Here is a 24824-nt window from a genome sequence, read left to right on the forward strand (position 1 = left end):
ACATCGAAGCTTCCTCCCTCCTGTTTCACCACTTCCCTGCCAACTTTTCAGCTGCACGCTTGCATGATCTTTAGGCACAGAGAATGCCCTTTAATCACATCTCTCTGTCAAAATGAGATCCCATTTTCAGAAAGGAGCTGCTCCTAACCGAGAAACAGAAGAAATACATTAGCCAAGCCTGCACTTCATCCAATGTGTTGGTTTACAGTTGTCACAATCATGCACTCGGGTAATGGGACCTGTAGTCCAACACATCTGGAAGGCCTCCCTCATTCTGGGAGAGATGGAAAAATCTATGACTTAAACCTGCTTGAACCAGACACTACAAGGAATCCACCTCTCCCCCACCTGCCCCACGTGTAATATGAAAATAATAACATCCAACTTTTTGTAAAGATTGAACAAATGTAGACAATTAACACTTCTTTGGTTATAAAACTGCTAAATCACACCACTGTTCATGCTTGGTGATGTCTTCAGTCTTCAGGAAATGCCAGGCAAACATCCTCCTTTTTAGAAGGGAGGCAAAACAAAAGGAACATCACACAAGCCTTTATTTTGCATTATGCCTTCGCAGCTGTTATTTCCAATTTCTATGTATGGCCTGTGAAAGCTGGACAGGGAAGAAAACTGATAGGACTCTCCCTAGAAGCCAAGGTAACTAAACTGAGACTATTATACTTTGGACAAATCATGAGAAGATGGGACTTACTAGAAAAGATAATAATGCTTGGTAAGGAAAGGAGAGGCAAACAGGAAGACTGCATTCCAGATGGACATAGTCAAGGAAACAAAGGCCTGGAGTCTGGAAGACCAAGGCAGAACTGTTGATAGGGTGAATTACAGGTATTTCTTTCACAGAATTGCCATCCGTCAGTCAATTTGATGGCAACAACTTTGCAACTGAGCCAAGGCCAACCAATTCACTCTGCTACCCCTAAAGAGTGTTGGCACCTAATACACCGTATTTTCATTCTGACTGTTCTCTCTTAAGGAGGCTGGTCACACACATTTCTCTTCTGTCTCTACTGAGGGCAGCAATTCTGTCATCTATTTGTGCAAGATGGTGTGACTGGACCATTTATAATTCACTTGCATAGACTCAAGTTGATTGCTGCAGTCCTCCAAGGAGGCAGACTCGGACATAAACACAGGCCTACACCTCTTCTAAAGGAATATGCTTCTCATATTTGCAAAATACAATCATAATTCTCATTTACAAAACAGGTGTGGCTTCGTCTCAGTAACAGATGTCTATGAAAATGTACAAGAATCACATGAACTTTGGGCAAGAACACTGTAACGGTGAGTGGCAGCATTTCCCCCTCTTTATCACAGGCCACAGCCTTTCCATTTTTCACTGTGTGCATGAACAGGAGGGACACCTGGCAGCTCACAAGAACAGCAGGTGTGCAGCAGCACAGGCAAGTACTCCAGGGCAGTGGGTCACATAGGTGGTGCTCAGGTGCCCGACGGCATTAGTACCAAAGTAGGTCACAGGCCAATGTGGAAAAAGGAGAAAAGGACTCTGCAGTGGGCCCCATCTATTCCAAAAAGGGAGCACCAGCTCCCACAGGATGCAGGGGAAGGGAGAGGATACAGGGACTAGCATGGGCCTATCTTGGATTGCAAGGAAACAAGCAAGGGGAGTGAGGAACCAGAAAAAGAAGCCAGATGTTGTTCAGTCATGCAGATGAAATCCCAATGGTGCTGCCTTGCTCATCGCAAATGAAAGCCAGCCCTCGAGGTGACAGCAAGTAGATAGGAGACAAGATACACCCAAAGCCACCTCTTTGCTGACAGCTGGCGAGGAACCGGGAAGCCTGTTGCCTTCCCAACCTTTTCCTCCCCCAAACCAGGTGACCTATATCTTTTTTGCAACTGAGGCAGATGGGCATCGCAGGGTTCCACAGCGATGCACAAAGCAGCCTAAAATATTAGAGGATTCTCCTTGGCCCCCCAGGCTGCACTCGCATCCTGCTAGCAAGCAGAGACAGGAGGGACGCTCAAGACTAGAGCTCAGTGACGAATGCTGACAAACTAAGGATGGAAAGAAGAGCTGCCGAGATGATCAAAGGTCTGGAAGACAAATCCTCAGCATCTCATGGTAGGAAGTGGGGGTGTTTTAATCTCCTTTCCTCTAGGCAGGATGGGATGCTGCCGGCTGACAGTTTAATACTTGAAAGGAAGGAAGAGTGAAGAGCCAGCAGTAGGACAAGACACAGCAGGGATGAGGAAGATTCAGGGGTTTAATGTCAAGATGAAGCTTCTCAGTTCTTAGGGTGATTCAGCAATGGAAGAAGAGGTTGAAAAGGCAGGCAGGAGTGTCGCTTTGCAAACAAGTAGGATGGGCCTTTGCTGCTGTGATGACAACAAACCCATCCTTACTCAGTCTTTGGAGATTAAGAACTACTCTCTCTTGGATTACACTAAACCCCCTTCATAGTCCAGACCTTTACATCCAACAGTAGGTGGTAAAGTGAGGTTGGGGACAAGCAGAGCAAGATTCCCCTCCGAGGTGATTTCACCTTCCCAAAAACAGACGCCTGCACATCATGCACTGCTAGCTCCCGCCTTTCCAACTGGTTCAAGTACAATGGCTTCACAGAATTTAAAAATTCGGTCACATCTCCTTGAGCAGAGTAGCAGAAAGAATAAGCACTCTACACTTGACTCATGTTCTCTCAGCATCCAAAAATGAGACATCTACTGGCTCTGCAGACAATGGATTTTGTGTAGCTATTTGATGGTCAGAGGTTGGAAGACTTACCGTTTTTGATTGTAGCTTCCAAAATCTGCAGCAAAGATAGCACCTCTTAATGAGCTTCCAGAAAAGTAACTTTGCTAAGCTCTACTGATAGCCTGTCCCACTCTGTACATTTCGCCTGGGATAATCTCACCTCCCATCCACACATAAAGGATGTACACAGCACATGTGAAGCCATTTCTTTCTCAACAGTAAGCACAATCCAAAATCAAGTTATGCCAAGCAAGCACAAATGGATATTAACTTACAAGGTTAAGACAAAATGCAGGGAACCAACTTGAAGATCAAAGGTTTGTGTCTGCTGGCAATCCTACAGTTCTAGGCAGGTGCAACTTGAAACCACCCTGTCATCTGCTACATGAAATTCAGATGCCTGTAGAAGCCTGCTTCCCCATTTCATTTAAAAACAAATCACACAAAACATCATGGCCTAAATCACCAAATCAGACTTTCTACCACCTGCTCTATATATCTCTTTTAATGAAGAGATCTGCAGATCTCAAAAACTTGCAACATTTATTGTGACCTTTGAACTGGCTTTATAATAAGGCAATACCCTTACTAGGATTTTGGAATTATTCTTTTAAAAGCAGAGTAGAAATAGGCTTGGGACAGAATGTCCAGTTGTGGACTTAGATGACTCATTGGGCCACTCTCACGTGATGAATAAAAGAAACAGGGTTACACCCTCTTCCACCTTGCATATATATTTAAGACCAACAAGGAAAAAAGAAGAGATGATGTCTCCAGTGTGTTTATGGAGTTTTAATGAAACATGAGGGGGCAGGATGAGTTTCCCTGGGGCAATCCATGCTTTACAACCTGCAGAGAGAGACAGAGAGAGAAGGGAGAGAAAATATCAGCAAATTTGAGTGGAGCAGTCAAAAACCAAAGGGAGACGAATGGCTGCATTCAGCTACATTTCTCTTTCAGCCAGAGACAACACCAGTAAACCAGAGAAAGAGAGACAGCTGATTTAATGTCAAATGCTAAACCATCTGAACTAGGTATGAGAGAGATCCGTTTGGAAAGAACAGGTACTACTTGGCAGGGAGAGAACCAAAGCAAAGGGAAGACCTCCTTTTCGCTGGACTATTAGCTGCCCTGAACTAAATGCTACAAGGAATGTGTGCTCCCCTCTTTCTCAAAAGGAACCCTATGACAGCTGTCAATCGCCTGGAGGCTTCATAGGTGAGGGAAAGGACATGGTGCCCTCAAATGAATGTGAATATCTCTCAAAAGTCCTCACTTCTTCATATCAGTATTATGCCTCTTGCCACTCCCCTTCCTCATCTAGTTCATTCTGTGCCTATGGCAAGGGGTCTGAAGCACAAGGAGGAAGAAAGGAGGTGGGAGACTACAGGTGGGAAATGCCAACGCTGAATCCTTCTGTATATAAAAGCAGAACAAACTTACTGCTGTAAGAAAGCTAGCATAGAAGGGAGGCATTTAAGCAGCCTAGACTGTCTTCCTCTGATGGGGTAGTTTTGTTTTTAAGTGTGAGGAAGCACTCAGGAAAACTGGCCTTCTCATCTGCAGTTTAAAATATGGTGGATTCTTCCCACCAGTGGGGCTTAGGTTCCAGGGCCCCCACACACATGGGAAAAATCGCAAATGATCATACCCCATATTACGCAAATCCATGGATTGTCAGCCCACCAATATGAAAGGTCCACTACAGTGTGATGCATTCCATTCCCTCATTCTGCCAAACATGAAGACTACACCTAAAATTCCAACTGGACCGGTGTAATGGAGAACACTATGTAATCTAACTTAACCCAGGACATGGGTATAACTGGAGGACATTTTTTACCACATGGGACAAGGGAGAGTAGAAGTAGATTTATACTCACAAAAGCTTGTTTAGTTAGTCTTAAAGGTGATGCCACATTTCTTTTTTTCCCTTTGCCCTTTCTTCCCTCCTTTTTAAACAAAATCAGCAGAACCAGAAAAACCTGCCTGGTGATCATACCTGAAGAAGAACCCACTTATTGGTCTGCAGAATGGGATCAGTTAGCCAGCCTTGTTGCAGACAGCAGAAGGCTGAAGTATCTCAGTATCAGAGCTTGGAAAAATTATTTTTTGAAATACCAATTTTTAGACTTAATTCTGAAAATTATACCCCCCCCCCCCTCCCCAGGAGAATCTTTTCTAAATATAGCACCATCCCACAACATTCTATTTCCAAGTTTTCTTAGGAGTTTACCAGGTAACATCTGGCTAGAATCTGAGCTCAGCTGGCCAGTTCACAAAGCCAGGAGGTTCCTGGTTTTGAAAAGAGTCTGGCTGAGTGCAGAATCTACCCGGAAGTTAGCTGGGCTGCACTCGGCCAGTGGCACCAGCAACAAAATGCATGCAATAAAATCTGGATGTATCCCAAATTCAAACTTGAAATTGGCACCAGTAAATCGCGTTTTTAGCTTTGGAGTAAACTCCTTAGTTACTAAGAGATGAATCAGTCACTTTGTCAGATACTTACGTGATCTCCCGGAAGGCACGTTTTTCAATATATTTAAGGCGATATTTCCTTTTGAATCTGGAAAGAAAGAGCAAGGAATTTTAGGGACTCATGCAACCAACATACATTCCTTCCTCACATAAAACCAACATATCCGAGTTAACACACACTCTGACAAAGATGCTCCTTTTTAATCTTCTTATACGTGCCCACCCCTCTTTCACCTCATCCTCTGTCTAGCTGGAAGGTTTTTATCATCACTGCAGCATGGTGGAGGACTGGAGAACCTGAGACTTTTCATGTCAGAGCATCAAGTCTGCAGTAAACAATGCAGTTCTCTAGCCACTTTCACTGAAGCTGTGTGCACCTGCCTAAACAGGCAGAGTAAACAGCAGCGGCTTCCAAAACCTTTTAGTCAGCATGTGTGAACATCAAAAAAGACAAAAAAGAGGACAGAAGATTAGCCTGTCTCACCAGTTACTTCAACATAGATCTATACCTTTAGCCACCAAAATGGAAATAATAAGAAAACAGGAGGCTAGTAAAGAAAAATTCATCCTTGGATGCATTTCAGAGTAAGTCCTCAAGTGACCTTGACAAGATTCAAAATGGTTTTGTTCACTTATGCAAAGCTTACCTGATTGTGCATATTGTTGGTTTTGAATAAAAGGTTTGCTGAAACATGTTAAGTGGCTCTTCTTTTTGGTGTAGGAACCTATCCCTATTCATTTCATGTTATTTCTGCCTCTGGTACCACATTTTCAATTACAGAAGTAATAGCAAAGCTTTCTCAGCCTCAGTGGAAAGAAATGGTAAACCTCCTCTGAACAAATCTTGCTGAGAAATCCCTATGAAAGGGTCACTGTAAGTCGGAAATGACTTCAAGGTACACATATTTTGATAGACCAATCAGTCCGCTGGTCAGTCCAACTAACCAACCCACAGATGAGGCTACTCCCTTATCTCTCTTTCTGAGTCATGGTTCTGGGTTTGCCTTATTCCAATCCCTGTGAGGCATTCAGAAAAATAAACTGTGAGTTTCTTGATCAAGTGCAAAAGGTGCCTCCCATTGTAATTTACAGAAAGAGATTATACTGCTTCAGCGAACAAGAGTTTGAGGTGATACTGCATGGGCATCATCCAATACTGTTTCACTCACTTTGCACGTTCTCTGGGCTCTATGAGATTACGTTTTTGGAGGCTCTTGAAACGATCTTTCAGGATATTGCCTTCAGGCTTAGGGAAAAAGAAACAAAAATGACATGTAAAATAGGTGGAAGAGGATGCTTGAATGCAAAGTAATTTATTGCAGCTTAAACATAGGCATCTATTTTTCTGCCACAAAGAACTTGGAAAAATTAATTTCCTTGGACTATGATGCCTAGAAACTTTGTCACTATGGGGGTTCCATAAGCCCAAGAAAAAGTATCTTTCCCAAGTTCTGGAGCCATTTTGGTACTTTAAGTTTTTGCAACCCCACACAATTCCAGGGTTTGCCAAAGGGCACACAGTGTACTTGGCTCTGTGCAGCTCCTTGAAGCCTCACTTGCCTTTTTCTTTTTACTGCCCATGGGACAATCGGGGGAAAGGGGTGGGCTTACCTGAACTGCCAAAATGTATACTTTGGTCGCTTTCTCTCTTAATCTCTCCCCTTTAAATACAGTTAGCCAATGTAACATTAAGGTTTGCCCTGATCAGTCTACTTGCAATCTGAATCATTTCCTAAGACAGACTGCAGCCAGATTTTCTCCTTTCCCTTGCAGCAAAGGGGGATGGGGGTCCAATGGGATGAATATTAAACACTCTTCTCGCCGCTTTGCACTCACACCTTCTGTAGCAACCCTGCAGGTGCCAAGAGTGCAACCCTTCACACAGCGTCAGTTCCTCACATACACTTATTAAGTGCCTTCCTGCTCTCCGAGAAAGCAGCGATTTTCATGAGTTTCATAAGTTGTGGATGCAAGGTGTCAGGAAGTCAGGAGAGGGGTGAAGTTGGAAAAACTGTTTTGAACGATGACTCTCAGAATTCCCCAGCCAGCCCATGTTTCCAAAGCTCTCATCACGTGATACAGGTACAAAGGTCTGAAAAGCCACGGCCAAGGCAGCCCACAAAGTAATAACCAAGGATACTGGGAACTGCCTGAATCTACCAGTGCTCTTACATCCACAGGTGGATGGACTCTCAAGTTAGCAATGGAGGGAGTAATAAAGGCCTTCTGGTTGGTGCCTCAGCTCCCCAGTCCTTACCATCTCGGCAGGGCCAGGGAGCCCCTGGTGACCTTCACATTCCCAGCAAATATTGCTGCAAATTCTCCGAGCGCAAGGATGGGTCTCATCATTGGACACCAAAGGAAAGCAAGAATGTGCAAAGCACAAATCTCTTCCTACCTTCCCTTGAGCTACGTGGAGACAGATTTCCCTGAAGCACTCCATTAGTTTCTGATCCTGCCCATTCAAAGGTCAAACGACCTAGGCTGCTAACACTTTCCAGGAAACTGTGGATGGCCTAAACAAGAAATGTCCAAACTGAGGCTTCCCAAAACTGTTTTTTGTGACTCCTGACCCTGACCCCTTCCCAGTCTTTCCTGGAAGCTGATGGGAGATGCAAACCACTTTTTAAACAGGCCCTTCCACACAATTTTTACCATAAACCCCCCTTTCCCCCCAAAAAAACCCCAAACAGACTTTCAGCCACTTCTGAACTTGGATTTTTGTGGCATTTTTAACAATCTACACCTCCATACACATTCCTTGGTGGGTAACATGGGCAGAACTCAGCCCTGTGCTTCAAAAAAGAGAAGGGTTCAGGAGGAGACCAAAGCACTGTATCAACCCAAGAAGGCAGCACATAGGGGATGGAAGGGATTTTTTTTAGAAAAAGAGAAAACAGGCTTCAGAAGGCTCTAGGACAATAACAACCAATCTGTAGGGGATAGGGATGTCTAGACAGAGCCCTTGTCTATACAAGCTCTCCACAGTCATGCAGTCCAAAGGGTGGGAAAGGCAGGCACCTACTACTCACCTTCAGCCTCCTCAAGGAGTCTGCAAGTTCAGTACTCAGTTGCACATCCATATCAGGATCTTCATACCTGCCAGAGAGAAGGGGGAAAGGCATCTGCTTAGATATATTAGACAAAACGGACCGTGTTCTGCTGTCTCAGCTCATGGTCCTCCTCAGGATTAAATATATCAGTGGGTGCCTCCCAGATAATCCCCTCCTTCCAACCCTGGCCTACCCAAGCTCTTACTTCAGTCTGCCTAGTCGCTTGGGCTTGTTGGCTTCTGCCTTCCGTTTGGCCTCCCGCAGTCGTTTCCGGCGCATCAGCTCAGCCTCCCACCGCTTCACCTGCAGCTTAATGGATCGCAGCTGGAAGACCTCTTGCCGCCGAAGCCGTGCCACCTTCTCCCCCACTTCCCGGGCTTTCTGCATGGAAAAAGGGAGCGCGCTAGGTGAGTGGGTGGCTGGAGAGAACAAGGCCTTACGTAGGATGGGATCTAAATATCCTAAAGGTACCACATACCACCTGACCATGGAAGCTAAACAGAGTCAGCCCTGGTTAACACTTAAATGGGAGACTGGCAATGAATATCAGGTATTACGGGCTGTATTTCAGAGGAAAGAACTGGCAAAACCACTTCAGAGTATTCCTTGCCTAAGAAACACCATTAATTGGGTCATCATAGGTCAACAAATGACTTGAACACACTCCTTTCACCTTCTACTCATAGCAACCCAAGTAGGTTAAGGCAACTCTGAGCAATCTCTTAGCCAGAATGAGATCACTCATAGCCAGGATGGAGAAGAGGGCCTAGAAGCTGGTTCCCTCCCTCCTTCCACAGCTCTTGCAGGGAGCAGATGGCAGGCGCTGGGCTCTGCCAGATGGCTGCATGTTCAGGAGCTGCAGCAGCGGCAACAGCAGCAGCGACAGGCAGGATAATCAAGCTCCCTTTGGCAAGCGGCCCAGGAGGCCGCCCCAATTGCTACTGCTTCTCAAGGGCAGCTCAGGGAGCAATGCCCCGGCAGCCACTGTAGGTACATCTGCAGGAATAACTGCAGTCACGGACACACTGTGTGTTTGTCCAGGGAAAACCAACACAAAAAAGCAAGGTATGCACTCACAGGCCAGTCCATGCCTCTGAAGTACTGAGATTGAAAACAGCTGGAATTGTCCACCATGACAGTCCAAATTTTGCATCAAGGAAGAACTCCGCTGACATACATTTGGCAAGGGGAGCACCTCTGAATACACACTTGCTCTGCATTGTTTATTCTTTTTGTAAATTATGCGACGGAAGAAACAGCTCTGCAATGCAAGGGATCCTAGATTTTAGGCACAGGAAACCTTGCTACTTGTTTTGGCCAGTGAGCAGTCAGCGAGAACTGCTCACACACTTTCCAGCACTAATCATTTCAACAACCTTAGTGGTTTGTGTTTTATGCTATCAGCAGTTGCCTTGGAAATAAACAAGGACTAGAAACTTGGTTTTTAAAAAAATTTAAACGAAAGTGAGGTTTCTCAGGTAGCCGGATTCTGAGTCTGTTGAGTTGGTTTTCTATGCTCCCACAGAATAGCAGAATAAATACAGCCCTGTTCAAAGGTGGCTGCCTGAAAACCAACCATTATCAACAAACCATAGGAGGCATAAGCCCACCCTGTCACCACACACAGGGTGAGCTCCAGCAATTTGAATGCACAAGCCATTGTAAGTTTCCTGGCGATGAGAGATGCAAACCAAGAGTCTAGTTCAAACCTCATCTCCAAGGAGGACTCAGCAGGTGGTGCTCAGCAAACAACTGCATTGAGCCTACATAAACTGGCAATATGGACATAGCACTACTGACCTTTACTAGACATCATAAATGTATTCTTTTTCCAGTATAAATCGCCCTGAATAGTTCAAAATAGTAAATAAAATGTTGCTATTTGTATAGGTGTGAGGACAGATGTACTTATGTGATCCTAAGGAGTCCCAACAGAATGCTATGGAAGACCTTTCATGGAACAATATAAAAAAAGCTCAGTCTTTCTCGCTGAAAATATTCTGTTTTCTCCTTCACAACCAATCAAGGAGAGAGGATTTAAAGGAGAAGTAGCAGTGTAACCCATAGACTTCACATGGTTTCCAAGACAATGTTTCCAGGCTGCACCCTTCTGATACTCCTTCCATGCTAAAAAAAATATCATCTGCACACAGCAGGGGTGATGTCACTCCTGAAAGTCTCCGAGCGCAAAATCTGTGAACAGAGATTTTTGTTGTTGTTGTGCATTCAAGTTGTTTCTGACTTATAGTGACCCTAAGGGATTTTCTTGGGAAGTTTCTTCAGAGGAGGTTTGCCATTGCCTAACCCTAATCCTCTGAGGTCGAGAGTGTGTGACTTGCTCAGGATCACCGATTGGGATTCATGGCCAAGTGGGGATTCTAACCCTGTTTTTCCAGAGTCATAGTCCAACACTCAAACCACAGGGGACAAAATCTCCCTCTGAAAGCAATAACTAAAAACACATCAAGCCACTTCCATCTCTAATTGCCAATCCTTTTTTTCTTTTTGCCATTTTTGGTCCAATGGGACCCAAAGCAGGTGAGAATTTGGCCCCCAGCATTGCCAAAGAAAAGCATCCCTCGTTTAAAGAGTCCAGCCATCTGATGCTAAGACAAGAGATGGGGAGGAAAAGGGTGTGAGGAGAAGAGACATTTACAGAGAAAGCAAGTAAAGTGAGAGGTTCAAGAGGCCTCCAATACAAGTTCAAATGCAGAGATGGGGACCAGTTTTGAGTCTTCTACTAGACTGAGGTTCATCTACTCTCTTCTCCACACTCTGGGGAAACCCACCAGCCGCTTGGCCTCCTTCTCCTTCTTACGCTGTCGCTCCGTTTTCTTTTCTCCCGCTGCCATCCTAGTGTTAGCATCTTCCGGCAGTTCCTCCTCTTGGGGCTTTGACGGGTTCTCCTGTCCTTCCTCACTGTCGGATTCTTCCTCCAAGAGTCCCTCACACTGTTCCCGGAACACCGTCTCCTGTAAGGTGGGACAAAAGTTGCAATATAAGCCAGTGGAAAAACAGTGGTACAGAACACATCCAAATTCACACACGCTGCCTGGAAAACATTCTTCCAAGCAGCTGGCTGCAGATAGTGGGAGCTACAGTCCATAAAATATAGACAGGACTAGGCTGAGGGAGAGAGATTTCAACCTGGCTTTCTAATAGTAGTGCAGGTGCATACTTTGTCCCAGGTTCACAGAACATTTTGCAAAGAGAGGGGAAGAACTGGGAAGGGCTCACCACACTCACCTGTGTGGCTTAGCACACAACCATTGTCCAAACTCCAACAGTAACCATGTGGCTGGCTAAGCACCACCTAGGCACTGTGCCAGAACTTAGCAGAGCCCCTCATTCTACTGAATAACCAGGTTGGTGGGGACACAGTCACACAAAATGCAAACTATCTTCCCTTTAGGACCTGAGCACAGCACAATTTTGAGGTTACTTCCAAAACACAAATGGGCCAAGAAACCGCCTACCCTTTCAAGGTAAAACAATATCATTGCAAGCCTGTCAGCCCTGGGCTGACTGCCAGCTCCTTCCCTAGGTAGGCTGTGGGCTTCCCTTGCGTGTGGGAGGCAACTGCTGAGTGCCAGGCTCTGGCACCTCTGGGAAGGATTACATACCAATGCTCAGAGGCCAGCACATCCCCTTAAACTGATACAGACTTGAAAGGCTCAGGCCTATTAAGATGCTAAATATACCCCTTTCCTCAGGCCAAGTATCAGAGTGAGGGGAGCAAGAGAAGAAAAGGAAGCAGTGCCTAACACCAATCTTCCCTGGTCCTGACAACGAAAAAGGATTCAGGAAATAGTAGAGGTACTAAAAGTCATCAAGTGACAAGGAGGGGGGCAAGTTGGGATCTTGCAGCCTGATGGTAAACTATTGCTTTACACTTGTGGTTGCTAAGCTTTGTTCCCTGGATGCTTATCAATTGCTAATTTCATGAGAGGAATGGCTATGGATCCCTCTTCATTTTTCATCCTCTCCCCAATCTTGTGTCTCCCTCCCCAGATATCTTAACATAACACAATTCTGTCTAGAAGACAAGCAATCACACACAATTCTATGTAATTACCACAAAACTACAAAGAGTTATGTGCCACTTTTAAAACCAGCAAATTCACAATAGCATGAAATTTCACAAACTACAATCCACTTCTTCAGGTGAAGGGAGTCTAATATTAAGAGGTTTAGGCAAACATCCCATTTCCTTTTCCTCTTTAAGACAATGTCAGAATCCTAGCTGGTGCATATCAATGCCTGTCACTTTTGGATGGCTCATTCTTCCCCTTTGGGTGAAGTACTCACTTGGGTGGGGGCCTCAGCCACTGTAGGAAAATTCAGCTGACGCTCCAGTTTTTCTTCTGCCTTCTGTCTCTTTACTTCAATTTCATGTGCCTGTAGGAGCAATGCCTACATAGGGACCAGAGGGAGAGGGGGATAAAGAAAAAGAAGGGGGTAACTGTGAGTAATGGAAGAAGTGTCCCAGTGACTTGTTCACACAATCTCCCCAATGCTGCTACCTACAAACTAAATTCACCAGAACATGTTCTTCTACTCTCTGCAAAAATTGTAACCTGTATCCGTTTCAAACGCTAGCATGACAGCTGGACTAGGACACTAAGATCCAAGATTCAAATCCCTATTTGGGCATGAAAACTGACTGGGTGCCCTTGTGGAAATCACAGTCTTTCAACCTCAGAGGGAGGCAAAGGTAGACCCCCCCCCCTTCAATGAATTATGCCAAGGAAACCCTGTGATAGATTTGCCTTATGCTCACACAAGTCAACAATTACTTGAAGGCACATATAACAACCCCATTCAAGAAACCAGCATTCTGGATTTAAGCAAATAAATGTAATGAGATCCTTTGTGTTTTTTTTCCCCTGATTAAAGTAGCTCTCTCAACTGTATCCATTCAGGGGGAAAATATACCACTGCTGCTTCCCAGCCTACCCTCCAAATTTCCAAGATACCTGATGAGACTGGAAAGTAGGGTTGTAAGACCCTCCTGGTGAGATGACCTCCACGGCTGGCAACTGTGATGGCTTCTTCTTCAACCTCTCTGGCCGCTAAAAGAAACAATAAAGAGACTGAACCAGTTTGTAGCCTTAGTCTTCCTGCCACCTAATGGCTTGCGTTTGCAAGATATTTTTGGACTACAACTGCCAGAAGTGCAACCAGCATGGCCACAAGTCATGTTTGAAGCAATTCTGAGAACTGTAGTTCAAAACAAATTCTTCCTACACCTTCCTTCTTCTCAGAAATTGGCTGACCACTTACTGTGACTGGCTTCTTTTTGGTCTGTTCCAGGAACCAAGTATCCTTCCCAGCTAGGGCTTGATCTAGTGGATCTGTGAGGAGAAAAGGAAAGAGCATTGTATAACTAGGGACACACCTAAGCTTGAGCCTGTGCCTGTTCTGAAAGGGGTGTAAGATGTAGGCTGGCATTTGGAAGCCAAGGGAAGGATAAGACAGAATAGCTGATGTATATTTATCTACCTCAAACTTTTAGAACAGGATAGGGTTTAACTTTAAATCTTAGAAACAAGCTATAAAGTGAGATGGGGACCTCAATTCACTCCCACAAACTTATTAGTACAATCACAGGAATAAGAACCAACTATAGACCTGATAGTAATCTGAAAGCATCACGACTTGTTTCCAAGTTCACACAAACAACACATGATTAGAGCCCTCCATTCACTCTTCATCACCTTGACTGAGGGGCATAAACCTGCGTTAAGGGGAAACTAATCCTTCTTAAGCGACACTGAGTTCCTTTTGGGACTCCCTTAAAATTTGAGGATTAACATGAGGCTCAGCAAAAGTAATAAAAAGCCAATGTTACCCGAACAAGAGGATGAGTGATAAGAATAAAGGATCCCAAACCCTCCCTGTGAGCAGAGGTAATCCTGCTGTACAGTGTAGCTTTGTTTTGGCAGTGGCACAAGCAACAAAAACAGCCCCAGTAGAAAGCGTGGGAAGGCAGTCACGTTCTAAAGAGGGAGATCAATTTGTGATTTAAGACACTAAGATTAGCCTCGAACCCTTGACCCCAGAGGATTGGGGTCAGGAGGGAAGAAAAGTCAGGGGACGATAGATAAAACTGGAGGTTAGGCAAAAAACTGAAGAGTGCAATAGGATGGATGCACCTGCTGAATGGAGCGAATTTGAAAATGTGAATGGCCTCACCTCCTTGTTCTGAGCCAGAACTCTCCTAGAAAGCAACATAAGCCTGTGTGGGAGGGATTCCCTGCAAGGTGGAAATCCCAGAGAAGCAGCCAAGCCAACTGGCTGCATGTATTTTGAGAGACACAGGCTTCTCTCTGCCACAAGGTGGTCCCTCATCATGGAACAGAGCCAAAAAACGACCTACCCACATTCTGTCTTCACTTCCCCACCAGGTTCTAGTCTACAGCTATGCTGGCAAGCGATCCACGATTCATAGCTCCTGGATCTAGGCTGTCACTACTTGCAAATGCAAACACTAAGAGGCTTTAGATAAGGGTAAGAATCATGCAACCCTCCAGATGTTGTTGGACCACAACTTTGAACAGTCCTCTGGGAAGGCTCCTCACCATTAGCTTTTCTGTCTAAGGCTGCAAGGACTTACAACCCAGCAACAGCTCAAAGGTATCAGGATGCCCATGTCTGTGTTAATGCTTAAATATTTGGAGTGGGAGGGTGACCAAGAAAGAGAAGAGACCCAGACATGGTGCTGAAGTTCCCCCAAGATGCTCAGCCAATACTTTCTTTAAGCTGCTGGCAGGTGCTGACCTCTCCTGGAGGCGGCTAGAATGACAGCTGAAAGGTTCAGCCGTATTCCTCAGCATGGTGCCAACCAGATGTGCTCAGCTCTCCACATGCCAACCAGAAAAGCTACAGGGCTGCTGAGACCAGTGGCCCAACACACCTGGGCAAGAGGCAGCAGGCTTGTAGAAGGCTGGCTATGATGGAAAGTGTGTTTTATTTCACTCCTGAAATCCAGATATTGAAGTTGGGAAAAACCATTCATCATGCAACATAAGAAACGCAGAGAAGGTAAAGATAAGCAGGGAGCTGATATGCAGTGTGGGTTACAAGTATGTTACTGGAAATCTTCATCTCCATGAAGGAAAAAAATTAACAATAGAGGAATCTACGTAGCTTAGAAAAGGTAAAAATAGAAAGACTTTAACCTTGCTAGAAGACACAAACACCAATGCAACACACCCTTCCACACTAAGATCAACCTCCACAAGTAGGTATTTTATGAAACAGGGGCATCTAGGCTATGTAACACAAAGCACAACATTTCAAGCAGTTTCTCTTTGGTATTTCCAACCCCCATTGCTCATTGCTAGGCGGGTCTCAGAAAACAGCCTTTCATTATGTGAAGAGCACAAAAATAAATTGTTGTTGTGTGCCCTCAGGTTGTTTCTGACTTAGGCAAATCTATCACAGGGTTTGCTTTGCAAGATTTGTTCAGAGGGTTTTGTTTTGTCTGGTGGCCTTTGTCTTCCTCTGAGGCTGAGAGTATGACTTGCCCACGGTCACCCAGTGGGTTTCCATGGCTAAGTGGGGATTTGAACCTGAGCTAATGCCTTCGTTGTGTGGCTTGTTTGTGGAGTTTGGCCCAGGACCCAGGTCTGCTGATATAGGTACAACTGAACTCTTGCAACACTGGCAGGCTTCCCTCAAACAACTGGGTGGCTGCTGTGCTAACAGAATACAAGGGCCAGACGGGCACACGGTCCGATTTAGCATGGCTCTTACAGTCTTAAAAACAGCCCTCATCTGTCCAGCCGAAGGACTCACTCCACACCAACAAATTTAACGACTCGTCAGATCTCATTTTCCTTCAAAATCTAAGAAGAGAATGCCCAAATTCTAGGCCTCCGTGTTACTCCCTTCTTAACTTACTTGAGTCTGACCAAATGTCATAAAACCCCCTGGAGGGATTGGTGCCTCTTCCTGTTTCCTCAGAGTTCACTTTCGCCGCTGGCGCTTTCCGCAGCCTCTCCTGAAGGAGGCGCTCTTTCCGGGGGATCAGCCCTTTCTCTGACAGCTTCTCCCAAAGCTGTTGCTTCTTCTTGAGCTTCTTGGCATTGGGGACCTGGTGAGCGAGGATGCTGGGAAGAACAAGAAGACGACAAAGGTAATTTATTCTCCCACCCCTTTGCAGAAACTAACTTCAGAGGTCTTGTGGTAGCTTTCTCGTATTAATCTCTACAATTGCAGCTTTAATTCATGGGAGAATGCATCTGAGGAAGCAGACAGAAGTCTAGGAAAGCTCATCCTGCCAATTTCATTCTTTCAGTTAGTTTCAAAGGTGCTACAAGAGTCTACAGACTAACATGGCTATATCTTTGACTTCTTCTCCTCATGGGTTCTTGGAAGAGACTAGCAAAAGAATTACTAATTAGTAAGTAAAGGAGTTAGTAACTGAAAGAGGACATTGTACAAACGGAAAGGCTCTCTTCCTAATCTGAAGATTCAAGGAAACAAACTACATGACAAGGACATGGAATGCATGGCCCTCCAGACGAAGCAGGAGTACAACTCCCAGCATACTATACCATAAGCCATCATGGCTAGGGACTGACAGGGTATAGTCCCACAATGTCTCAAAGCCTTCACATTCCCCATCCTTGCCATTATGCCACAATAGTGGCCCAACAGGGCTCCTATCAGTTAACAGACTATTAGTTATTAATTGGTTACTTGTAGTAACCAATTCCCCTTCCTAGCTCACTGACACCCAAAACACACCACAGAAATAATCCAGTTTGAGACAGCTTTAACTGCCCTGGCTCAATGCTAGGGAACTCTGGGAGATGTAGTCCGTTGTGGAACCAGAGGTGGCTAAATGCCTCAGAAAACTCCACTTCCCAGAGTTCTTTGGCTTTGAGCCAGGGCAGTTAAAGCGGTCTCAAACTGGATTATTTCTGCAGCGTGTTTTGGCTCTTAGACTTACCCTGAAGGTTCGCATCCAAGAGATAGTCCTTAAGAGCCCTTGCAGGATGTGTCAGGCCCCAGAGTAAAACGCAAGAGGAAACTTACTCTTTGGGCGGAGGCACCTTGGAGTCCGGCTGCAGGATCAAGTCGATCCTCAGAGGTTTGTCTTTGGCACGGTTCGGCTTTTGAGCTGAGGCAAAAAACAAAACAGAAACAGAAACCTATGACACAAACGCAAGCCACAAACACACTCTATGAAAACGGGATCCCTTTAAGACCCAGTGATGGCAAGCCAATATAATCCTTACCTTTCTCTTCCTTGCCAAGGTCTACAAAGAACAAGCCTTCGTCTGGCTTCTCTGAGAGCGGACCTCTGGGAAGAAAGAAAGAAGGAAGGAAAGAAAGAAAGAAAGAAAAGAAGGGCAAATGATGAAACTGTTTTCAAGGTTGCGGTTTTTGTCCTCCTGCCTTTTGTTCAGCTGCTGCTACTACTATACTACTCATTCATTTATACCCAAAAGGCTATTGGAGTGGCTTACACTTTCTTATATGCGATTGCTAATTAAATATACTTAACTAATTAACTATTAATTGCTGAATATGAATAAAGCCCATGTATTTTAAAGCAAGCCCCTCCCCCATTCCTCTCCTTTCCCCTTCAATGCCTTTTGCCTTTCCTAAGCCATTCCTCCTCCCAGAGGGATCCCCGGCCGGGGCCTCTTCCTCCTCCTCCGGAGCCTCACCCGATCTGCCTGAGCTCCGTGCTCTTCTCCTCCAGCCATTCGCCCAGCTCCCGGCCCAGCTCCGCCTCCGGACCCCGCCACCGTTTCCAGCCTTTCTTGCGGTTCCTGGCGCCTTTACCGCCCGCCCGACGCGAAGGAGCCCGGCTCGGGTCGCGGGACTTGGGCCCGAAGCCCAGGAAACCCGCCGAAGAAGGAGCCGCCGAAGACGCCTCGCTGCTGGGAGGCTTCCCTGACGCCGCTTCGCCGCCCGACGCCATCTTGGGCCACGAGAGAGAGAGGGAGAAAGACCGCACCGGAAGTGGACAAGGCTCACTTCCGCTCCCGGGCGCCATTTTCCTCCAGCGCCGGAGGGAACTTCCGGTCGGAGAGCCAATGGGAAAAAAACAAACCCTTGAGAGGGTAAAGAGGAAAGGTGGAAATGAAACGCAACCTAAACTTCCGGTACTTTTAAGGCTAAGAAGCCCTGAGAGGGTAAAGAGGAAAGGTGGAAATGAAACGCAACCTAAACTTCCGGTACTTTTAAGGCTAAGAAGCACTGAGAGGGTAAAGAGGAAAGGTGGAAATGAAACGCAACCTAAACTTCCGGTACTTTTAAGGCTAAGAAGCCCTGAGAGGGTAAAGAGGAAAGGTGGAAATGAAACGCAACCTAAACTTCCGGTACTTTTAAGGCTAAGAAGCCCTGAGAGGGTAAAGAGGAAAGGTGGAAATGAAACGCAACCTAAACTTCCGGTACTTTTAAGGCTAAGAAGCCCTGAGAGGGTAAAGAGGAAAGGTGGAAATGAAACACAACCTAAACTTCCGGTACTTTTAAGGCTAAGAAGCCCTGAGAGGGTAAAGAGGAAAGGTGGAAATGAAACACAACCTAAACTTCCGGTACTTTTAAGGCTAAGAAGCCCTGAGAGGGTAAAGAGGAAAGGTGGAAATGAAACACAACCTAAACTTCCGGTACTTTTAAGGCTAAGAAGCCCTGAGAGGGTAAAGAGGAAAGGTGGAAATGAAACACAACCTAAACTTCCGGTACTTTTAAGGCTAAGAAGCCCTGAGAGGGTAAAGAGGAAAGGTGGAAATGAAACACAACCTAAACTTCCGGTACTACTAAGGTCAATATAATAATAATAATAGTTTTATTAACATTTAATAAAATAATTTTAATAATAATTATTATAAGAATAATTATATTATTATTACTAATTTAATTATAATATAATTATAGTATTACAATTATATTATATAATATTATAATTATAAATAAAATAAATAAAATATTTATTTATAGCCCGCCTTTCCACAGATCAAGGCGGGTTACACTAATTATAATATTACTATAATATAATAATAATAATAATAATAATAATAATATAATATAGTTAATAATAATAGTTATAATAATTGTGATTATAATAGTAATTATGATTATAGTTATAATTATTATTATTATTATAATTATACTAATTATTATGATTACAATTATGATAATAATAATTATTATTTACAGTAAAAATAGTAAAATATGTAATACAGTGAACCACAACAATATCACAATCCTCCCAACCAAACCACCACCAACATTAAAATATACCATCTGGTTACAATTCAATATCTCACTTTGTTGTTGTTTGTGTGCCATTGTTGGTCCAGTCCACACTGCAGAAGATAATCCAGTTTGGCACCACTTTAACTGCCCTGGCTCAATGCCAGGGAATGCTGGGAAGTGTAGTCTTGTCAGAATGGTCCTGGCCATTGCATTCCCCATCATCCCCATGAACAGATGTGAGAGCTGCACAGTGAAGGAAGCAGACAGAAAGAAAACCAACCCCTTCCCTTATTAAAAAATGGAAAATCAAGGTTTGATATTTGAAATGTATACTTTTTCCAGACATTTTCAAACCCTGGATGCCTGAATCCGTCTATAAGAAATCCACGTATAAGAAGGGCCGACTGTACTTAGGATCTTGTGGACAGCCAAAAAGACAAACATAATGGGTTCTTGAACAGATCAGACCAGGGCTCTCCTTGGAAGGAAAGATGATCAAGTTGAGGCTATCGTACTTTGGCCAAATAATGAGAAGAAACAGATCACTAGAAGAAACAATAATGCTAAGAAAGGTCGAGGGTGGAAGAATGAGAGGAAGACCACAAACCAGATGGAGAGACTCAATCAGGGGGTAATAATAATAATAATGAGACTAGGACCCAATGGAGCAATGGATGCAAGCTTTAGGAAAAGAGATTCCACCTCAATATTAGGAAGGACCTCCTGTTCGTCAGTGGAATATATAATCTTGGAGTATAGTGGAGTCTCTCTCCTTGGAGGCCTTTAAGCAGAGGCTGGATGGCCATCTGTCAGGGATGCTTTGAGTGAGAGTTCCTGCATGGCAGAATGGGGTTCGACTGGATCAGGGCCCTTCTTGGGGTCTCTTCCAACTCTATGATTCTATAATAATAATAATAATAATAATAATAATAATAATAATTTTATTTGTTATCTGTGATCGAGACGTATTACGACATAGTTAAAACACAATCACTACATAAAATACACATATGAAGCTGCATCTCTACGCAATACTTATATTACAATACACAGGTCAATAATTAAATGTAAAATCCATGTTTAAAATTAATGGTTTATGGGTAAGGACTCACAGGATCTGGGCAAGACTGCAAGGGAAGATAGGGATTCTTGGAGATGAGTCGGAAACGACTCAAGGGTAGCTAACGACAACAGTGACAACAACAATGGCTTTTAACACCTTTGCCTGATGAAGAAGCCAGTGGAGCTTCGGAAACTTGCAAGATGTATTTTGTGCATTTTGTTTGGTTCAATAAAGGTATCGATGTTTTGTGGATTGGATTCATCCGTGGAATAAACTGTTTGGAAGTTCTGACCTACAGCCACTAGGGGGCAGGCTAACTCCAGTCCTTGCTGCTCCCAAAGGGCTGGGCTTTGGGTGCGGTTGCAAAGTTGTGGTTGTGTTTTTCCAACTACTACCTAACTAACTGTTTTCGTAGGAGTTAAGGACTGGCAGATATATTTCTATTTCTTCTTCTTCAAAGAAGGAGAACAAGCGTACAAATTCAAAGCACCCCCATCATAACCACGAACATACAACTAACAATCGCATTCGACGTATGTTTGATAAACTGACCTCTAACCACTAGGACTTTCCCCCGTGATAAAGTCCTTAACCTCTTACAGCTTTATCTATAACATCTTTAACTTATAACCTATCTTATTGTTTAATTTCTTTACCTATCTTTCCTATTTCCTTCCTTCTATCCGCTTTACACCACTCTGACATCTCCTTCTCTCCTCTCCTCAATCTCTCTCCTCTTTCTTCTCTCTCTCTGTTCCCTCTCAATCCTTCCATATCATCCCCTTCTTCTTCACTTTTCCTTTTCCCTCCTTCAAAAGCACCCTCTTATGACTTCCACCCACTTTCTGTTCGCTTACGCCAATTCTCTTCTAACTTACGTCTAACCTTCTCTCTCATGTGAAGTCGAAGGTTTTCATGGCTGGCATCCATAGTTGTTTTGTGGGTTTTTCAGGCTATGTGGCCATGTACTAGAAGTGTTTATTCCTGACGTTTTGCCAGCATCTGTGGCTGGCATCTTCAGAGGATGCAGAAGTATATATACCCACTCTCTTCCATGCCACCAGCCTCTGAAGATGCCAGCCACAGATGCTGGCAAAACGTCAGGAATAAACACTTCTAGTACATGGCCACACAGACCAAAACGTCCACAATAAACTTCTCTCTTCCCTTTCTCAATCAACCTTCTGCCTTTTGTCTCATTTACTTCGGCATTCATTTCACCTGCATCTGTGGGTGACATCTTCAGAGGCTGGTGGCATGGAAGTGAGTGGAGTCGCACAGTATATATACTCCAGCCACAGATGCAGGCAAAACATCAGGAATAAATTCTTCTAGGATGTGGCCACATAGCCTGGAAAACCCACAGAAAACCTCGAATGGTTGCTTTGAATGCATCCGCCTCATCGATTCCATCTTTATTTGCAGTGCTGACATGAGTGAGCAACAACTTGCAGAGATGCGGTTTTGTGCGAGCAACAACCAGAACATGTGAGTGAGGATACTCGGATAGTGACACTAAAAAGAACGACGTCTGAACAGCCCCTAAGATGGTAAGGAAGGATGCCATGTCAGAACGGAGGCATATAGAAATGCGGTGGCTCTCCATCTGAGAAGGTGAAAGACCTCTATTACAACCAGTGGCCCTCCAGATGTTATGGGACACCTGTTCCCATCAGCACATGCCAGCTAGTCTGTGGTGTCGGTGGAGGATGATGGGAAGGCCAGTGATTCTTCAGCCTTGGCCCAATGTTAGTACTAGGGTGCAAGAAGAAACAGAAAGGGAAATCCTGAAGCTGGTCTTCTTTCTCCTTGTCCTGGAGGCAGCAGAAGCTCCTGCGTCATTCCTTACCCAACGGCCAACTTTCCACGCAAGCACACTCTGTGCTTGGCTCTGTGCATTTCCCCGACACTCATTTCCCCCGTTCTTGCTCCACCTTCTGCCTCCCCTCTTTTTCCAGCACCTACAAAATGTTTTTGGTCTCTGCACTGGCAGTGCCCTTTTTCCATCGAGGGCAAAGGGTAGAGCAAGCTAAGGGCCATTACGTGTGTCCCAAATCAGAACCACGAACTTGGAAATTGCAAACTGGCAAGGAAGAACAGAGTTGCATTCTCCCCTCCTGCATACAGAGGGGAAATCCTGTATTAAGGTGGGCTGATTCCTATGACACAGAAGGCAATTCTTTCAGCTCCTGGGGAGAAGGTGGTAATGTGTCCACCAGATTAGAACAGCGGAAATAAGATCTAGGAAGCCAGAGCTCTTGCCCAGTAACATCAGAGTGTATTCAAGATGGCAAAAGTTATTAATGAGGAGGAATACACACAAACTAAGATGGGCTGCAGCAGTTTGTTTTTATCTGGTCGCATCAGGAAGGAGAAGATTCTGCCCCTTTCTTCTCCCATTCCTGGTGAGTTCATGTAGTACAAACTATGTTTGCGGTGTTAAATCATTTTGCAGCAGATGAAGTAAGCTGAGGACAAAAGAGGAAAGTGAGAGGAGGAGAGAGAAACTCAGTCATGTTAAAAGCAGCTGAAAAAGTAGGATGGCAGAGGATTAACTGTGCCAAATTGGAGCAGTTGGAGGGTATGTTATCATTTGTGAGTTGCCTTGCAAACTTTGTATTTCGGAGGACAGGAGAGTTCATAGGCCAGTATATAAGTAATGGAAAGAAAGAAATAGTCATCAGAAGGGTGGATATATACCCTCCTGCTCAGTATTTCATTCCATGCTTATTAGTCATACAGAGATGCGAATCTGTGTTATTTGGGGCTTGTGAATATCCTTTTGCCTTGTCAACTGTGTGATGAATAAAGTGTGTTCCAAGCAAATATTCAGGGAAGCTTCTCAAAAGTTGGCAATTTCTGAGTTGATCAGGATGGATGTTATTAGCCAAAAAATATTAATAGAGTTTGGCTGAGCAGACTGGGAGGAATTCACTGTTTACTTTTGCAGATTGATATCCAGGGCTGAATTTAAAAAATACAGTGAGGTTGTTGCTATATACTAGGGTTGTTGCTATTTTTTTAGCATTTAAAATGTTGACTTTCTTCCAGGCAGCCTTGCTGTGAATCATGTGAATCTTCCACCCAAAATGGTTCCTATCTAAACCGTCCTGCCCGCAAAGCATCTGCAAAGAGGGTACTACATATGTTGGTAGGACCCTCTGCTGACACAGAGAAGGCTGAGAGCGGGTCAGTCTCAATTGGGAGTTTGCCCCAATGCCAGCCCCACTGTGGGATCGCTTGTTCGGAGCAGCTTGGTACCGCTTGTTCTTTTTGGCCAGAGAAAGGAATTTGAAAGTTTCCTTTGGCTGGGCTGGGAGTGTTCTGGCAGCGGCCCAGTGGGTGACTCACATGGACTGGGAACACTTGCCATGCCCTGCCAAACAGAAAAGCTGTGCGGAGCTCCAGAACTAGTCCCCACCCCAAAACCTCTGTGTTGGCCAGACCATCCCTGGTTGCATATGGGCAGAGCATCCCAAAGCTCCTTTTATTTTAACTCCAGTGCCCCAAATGCCAATGAGGTTCTGGATGTTGCAGCCCAAATGTAATTTTTGCAGTGATGGGGGAATGAGCTCTGTATCACCTGGGATGGCGACATTTAGAAAACCACCTGTCTCCATGTATGTCTGTGAGATTATCATGAGACTCTTTGGAGACAACCTATTATTATTATTATTATTATTATTATTATTATTATTATGCTTTATTTATATTTGGCTCAGTAGTTGGATGCAAGGAACACCCCATTGAACCATTAGCATCTCCTAAGAAGGTGGGGGGAAGGTCCATTTGAAATTCTAAAGAGCATCTGCCAACCAGTGTAGAGTGGCTGGACACAGCAGTAAATTCCCAGTTCAACCATTATTATTTCCTAGTAATAGTCCTACTAGGTTCAACATTGGTCAGTCTTCATCTAGAATCTTGCATCCAGTTCTGGACATCTCATGTTAAGAAGGATATAAACAAATTGGAGCAGGTTCAGAAAAGGGCAACAAGGATAAAGGGCATGGAGAGTAAAACACACAAAGAAAGGTTGAAGGATTTGCCCATGTTCAGCTTGGTGAAGAGAAGACCGAGGGGCGACATGACTGCACTCTTTAAATACATCGAAGGCTTAATGGAGAGGATGGGACAGGTTTCTTCTCTGCTGACTTTGAGGGTAGGACCAGATCTAATGGTTTTAAATTACAGGAAGGTAGATTTCAACATTAGAAGGAACTTCTGGACAATGAGAGTGGTTCAGCAATTGAACCAATGCCCCACAGATTGCAGA

At 44.5% G+C, this 24824-nt stretch overlaps 1 protein-coding gene across 2 annotated transcripts; it reads right to left on the bottom strand.

Moving 5' to 3' along the window:
- Nucleotides 1-3517: 3517 nt before the first annotated feature.
- On the bottom strand, nt 3518-18236 carry NOP53 (NOP53 ribosome biogenesis factor). Of its 2 annotated transcripts, none has more exons than XM_089479524.1 (13): nt 17955-18236; nt 17520-17584; nt 17317-17401; nt 16177-16385; nt 13555-13625; nt 13248-13343; nt 12580-12684; nt 11061-11243; nt 8477-8652; nt 8251-8317; nt 6388-6464; nt 5250-5306; nt 3518-3589 (listed from the first exon to the last, which is right to left on the bottom strand). In XM_089479524.1, the coding sequence occupies exons 1-13, from the start codon at nt 18209-18211 to the stop codon at nt 3583-3585; spliced, it is 1455 nt and encodes a 484-aa protein (XP_089335650.1). In that variant the 5' UTR covers nt 18212-18236; the 3' UTR covers nt 3518-3582. The 2 variants fall into 2 exon arrangements, with proteins under 2 accessions (XP_089335650.1, XP_089335649.1); XM_089479523.1 differs by having other exon boundaries at nt 3518-4742.
- Between the last annotated feature and the right edge of the window lie 6588 nt (nt 18237-24824).

Source organism: Sceloporus occidentalis, unplaced genomic scaffold (genome assembly GCF_023333645.1).
Source record: "Sceloporus occidentalis isolate IW3139 unplaced genomic scaffold, rSceOcc1.0.p SCAF_13, whole genome shotgun sequence".
NCBI lineage: Eukaryota > Metazoa > Chordata > Lepidosauria > Squamata > Phrynosomatidae > Sceloporus > Sceloporus occidentalis.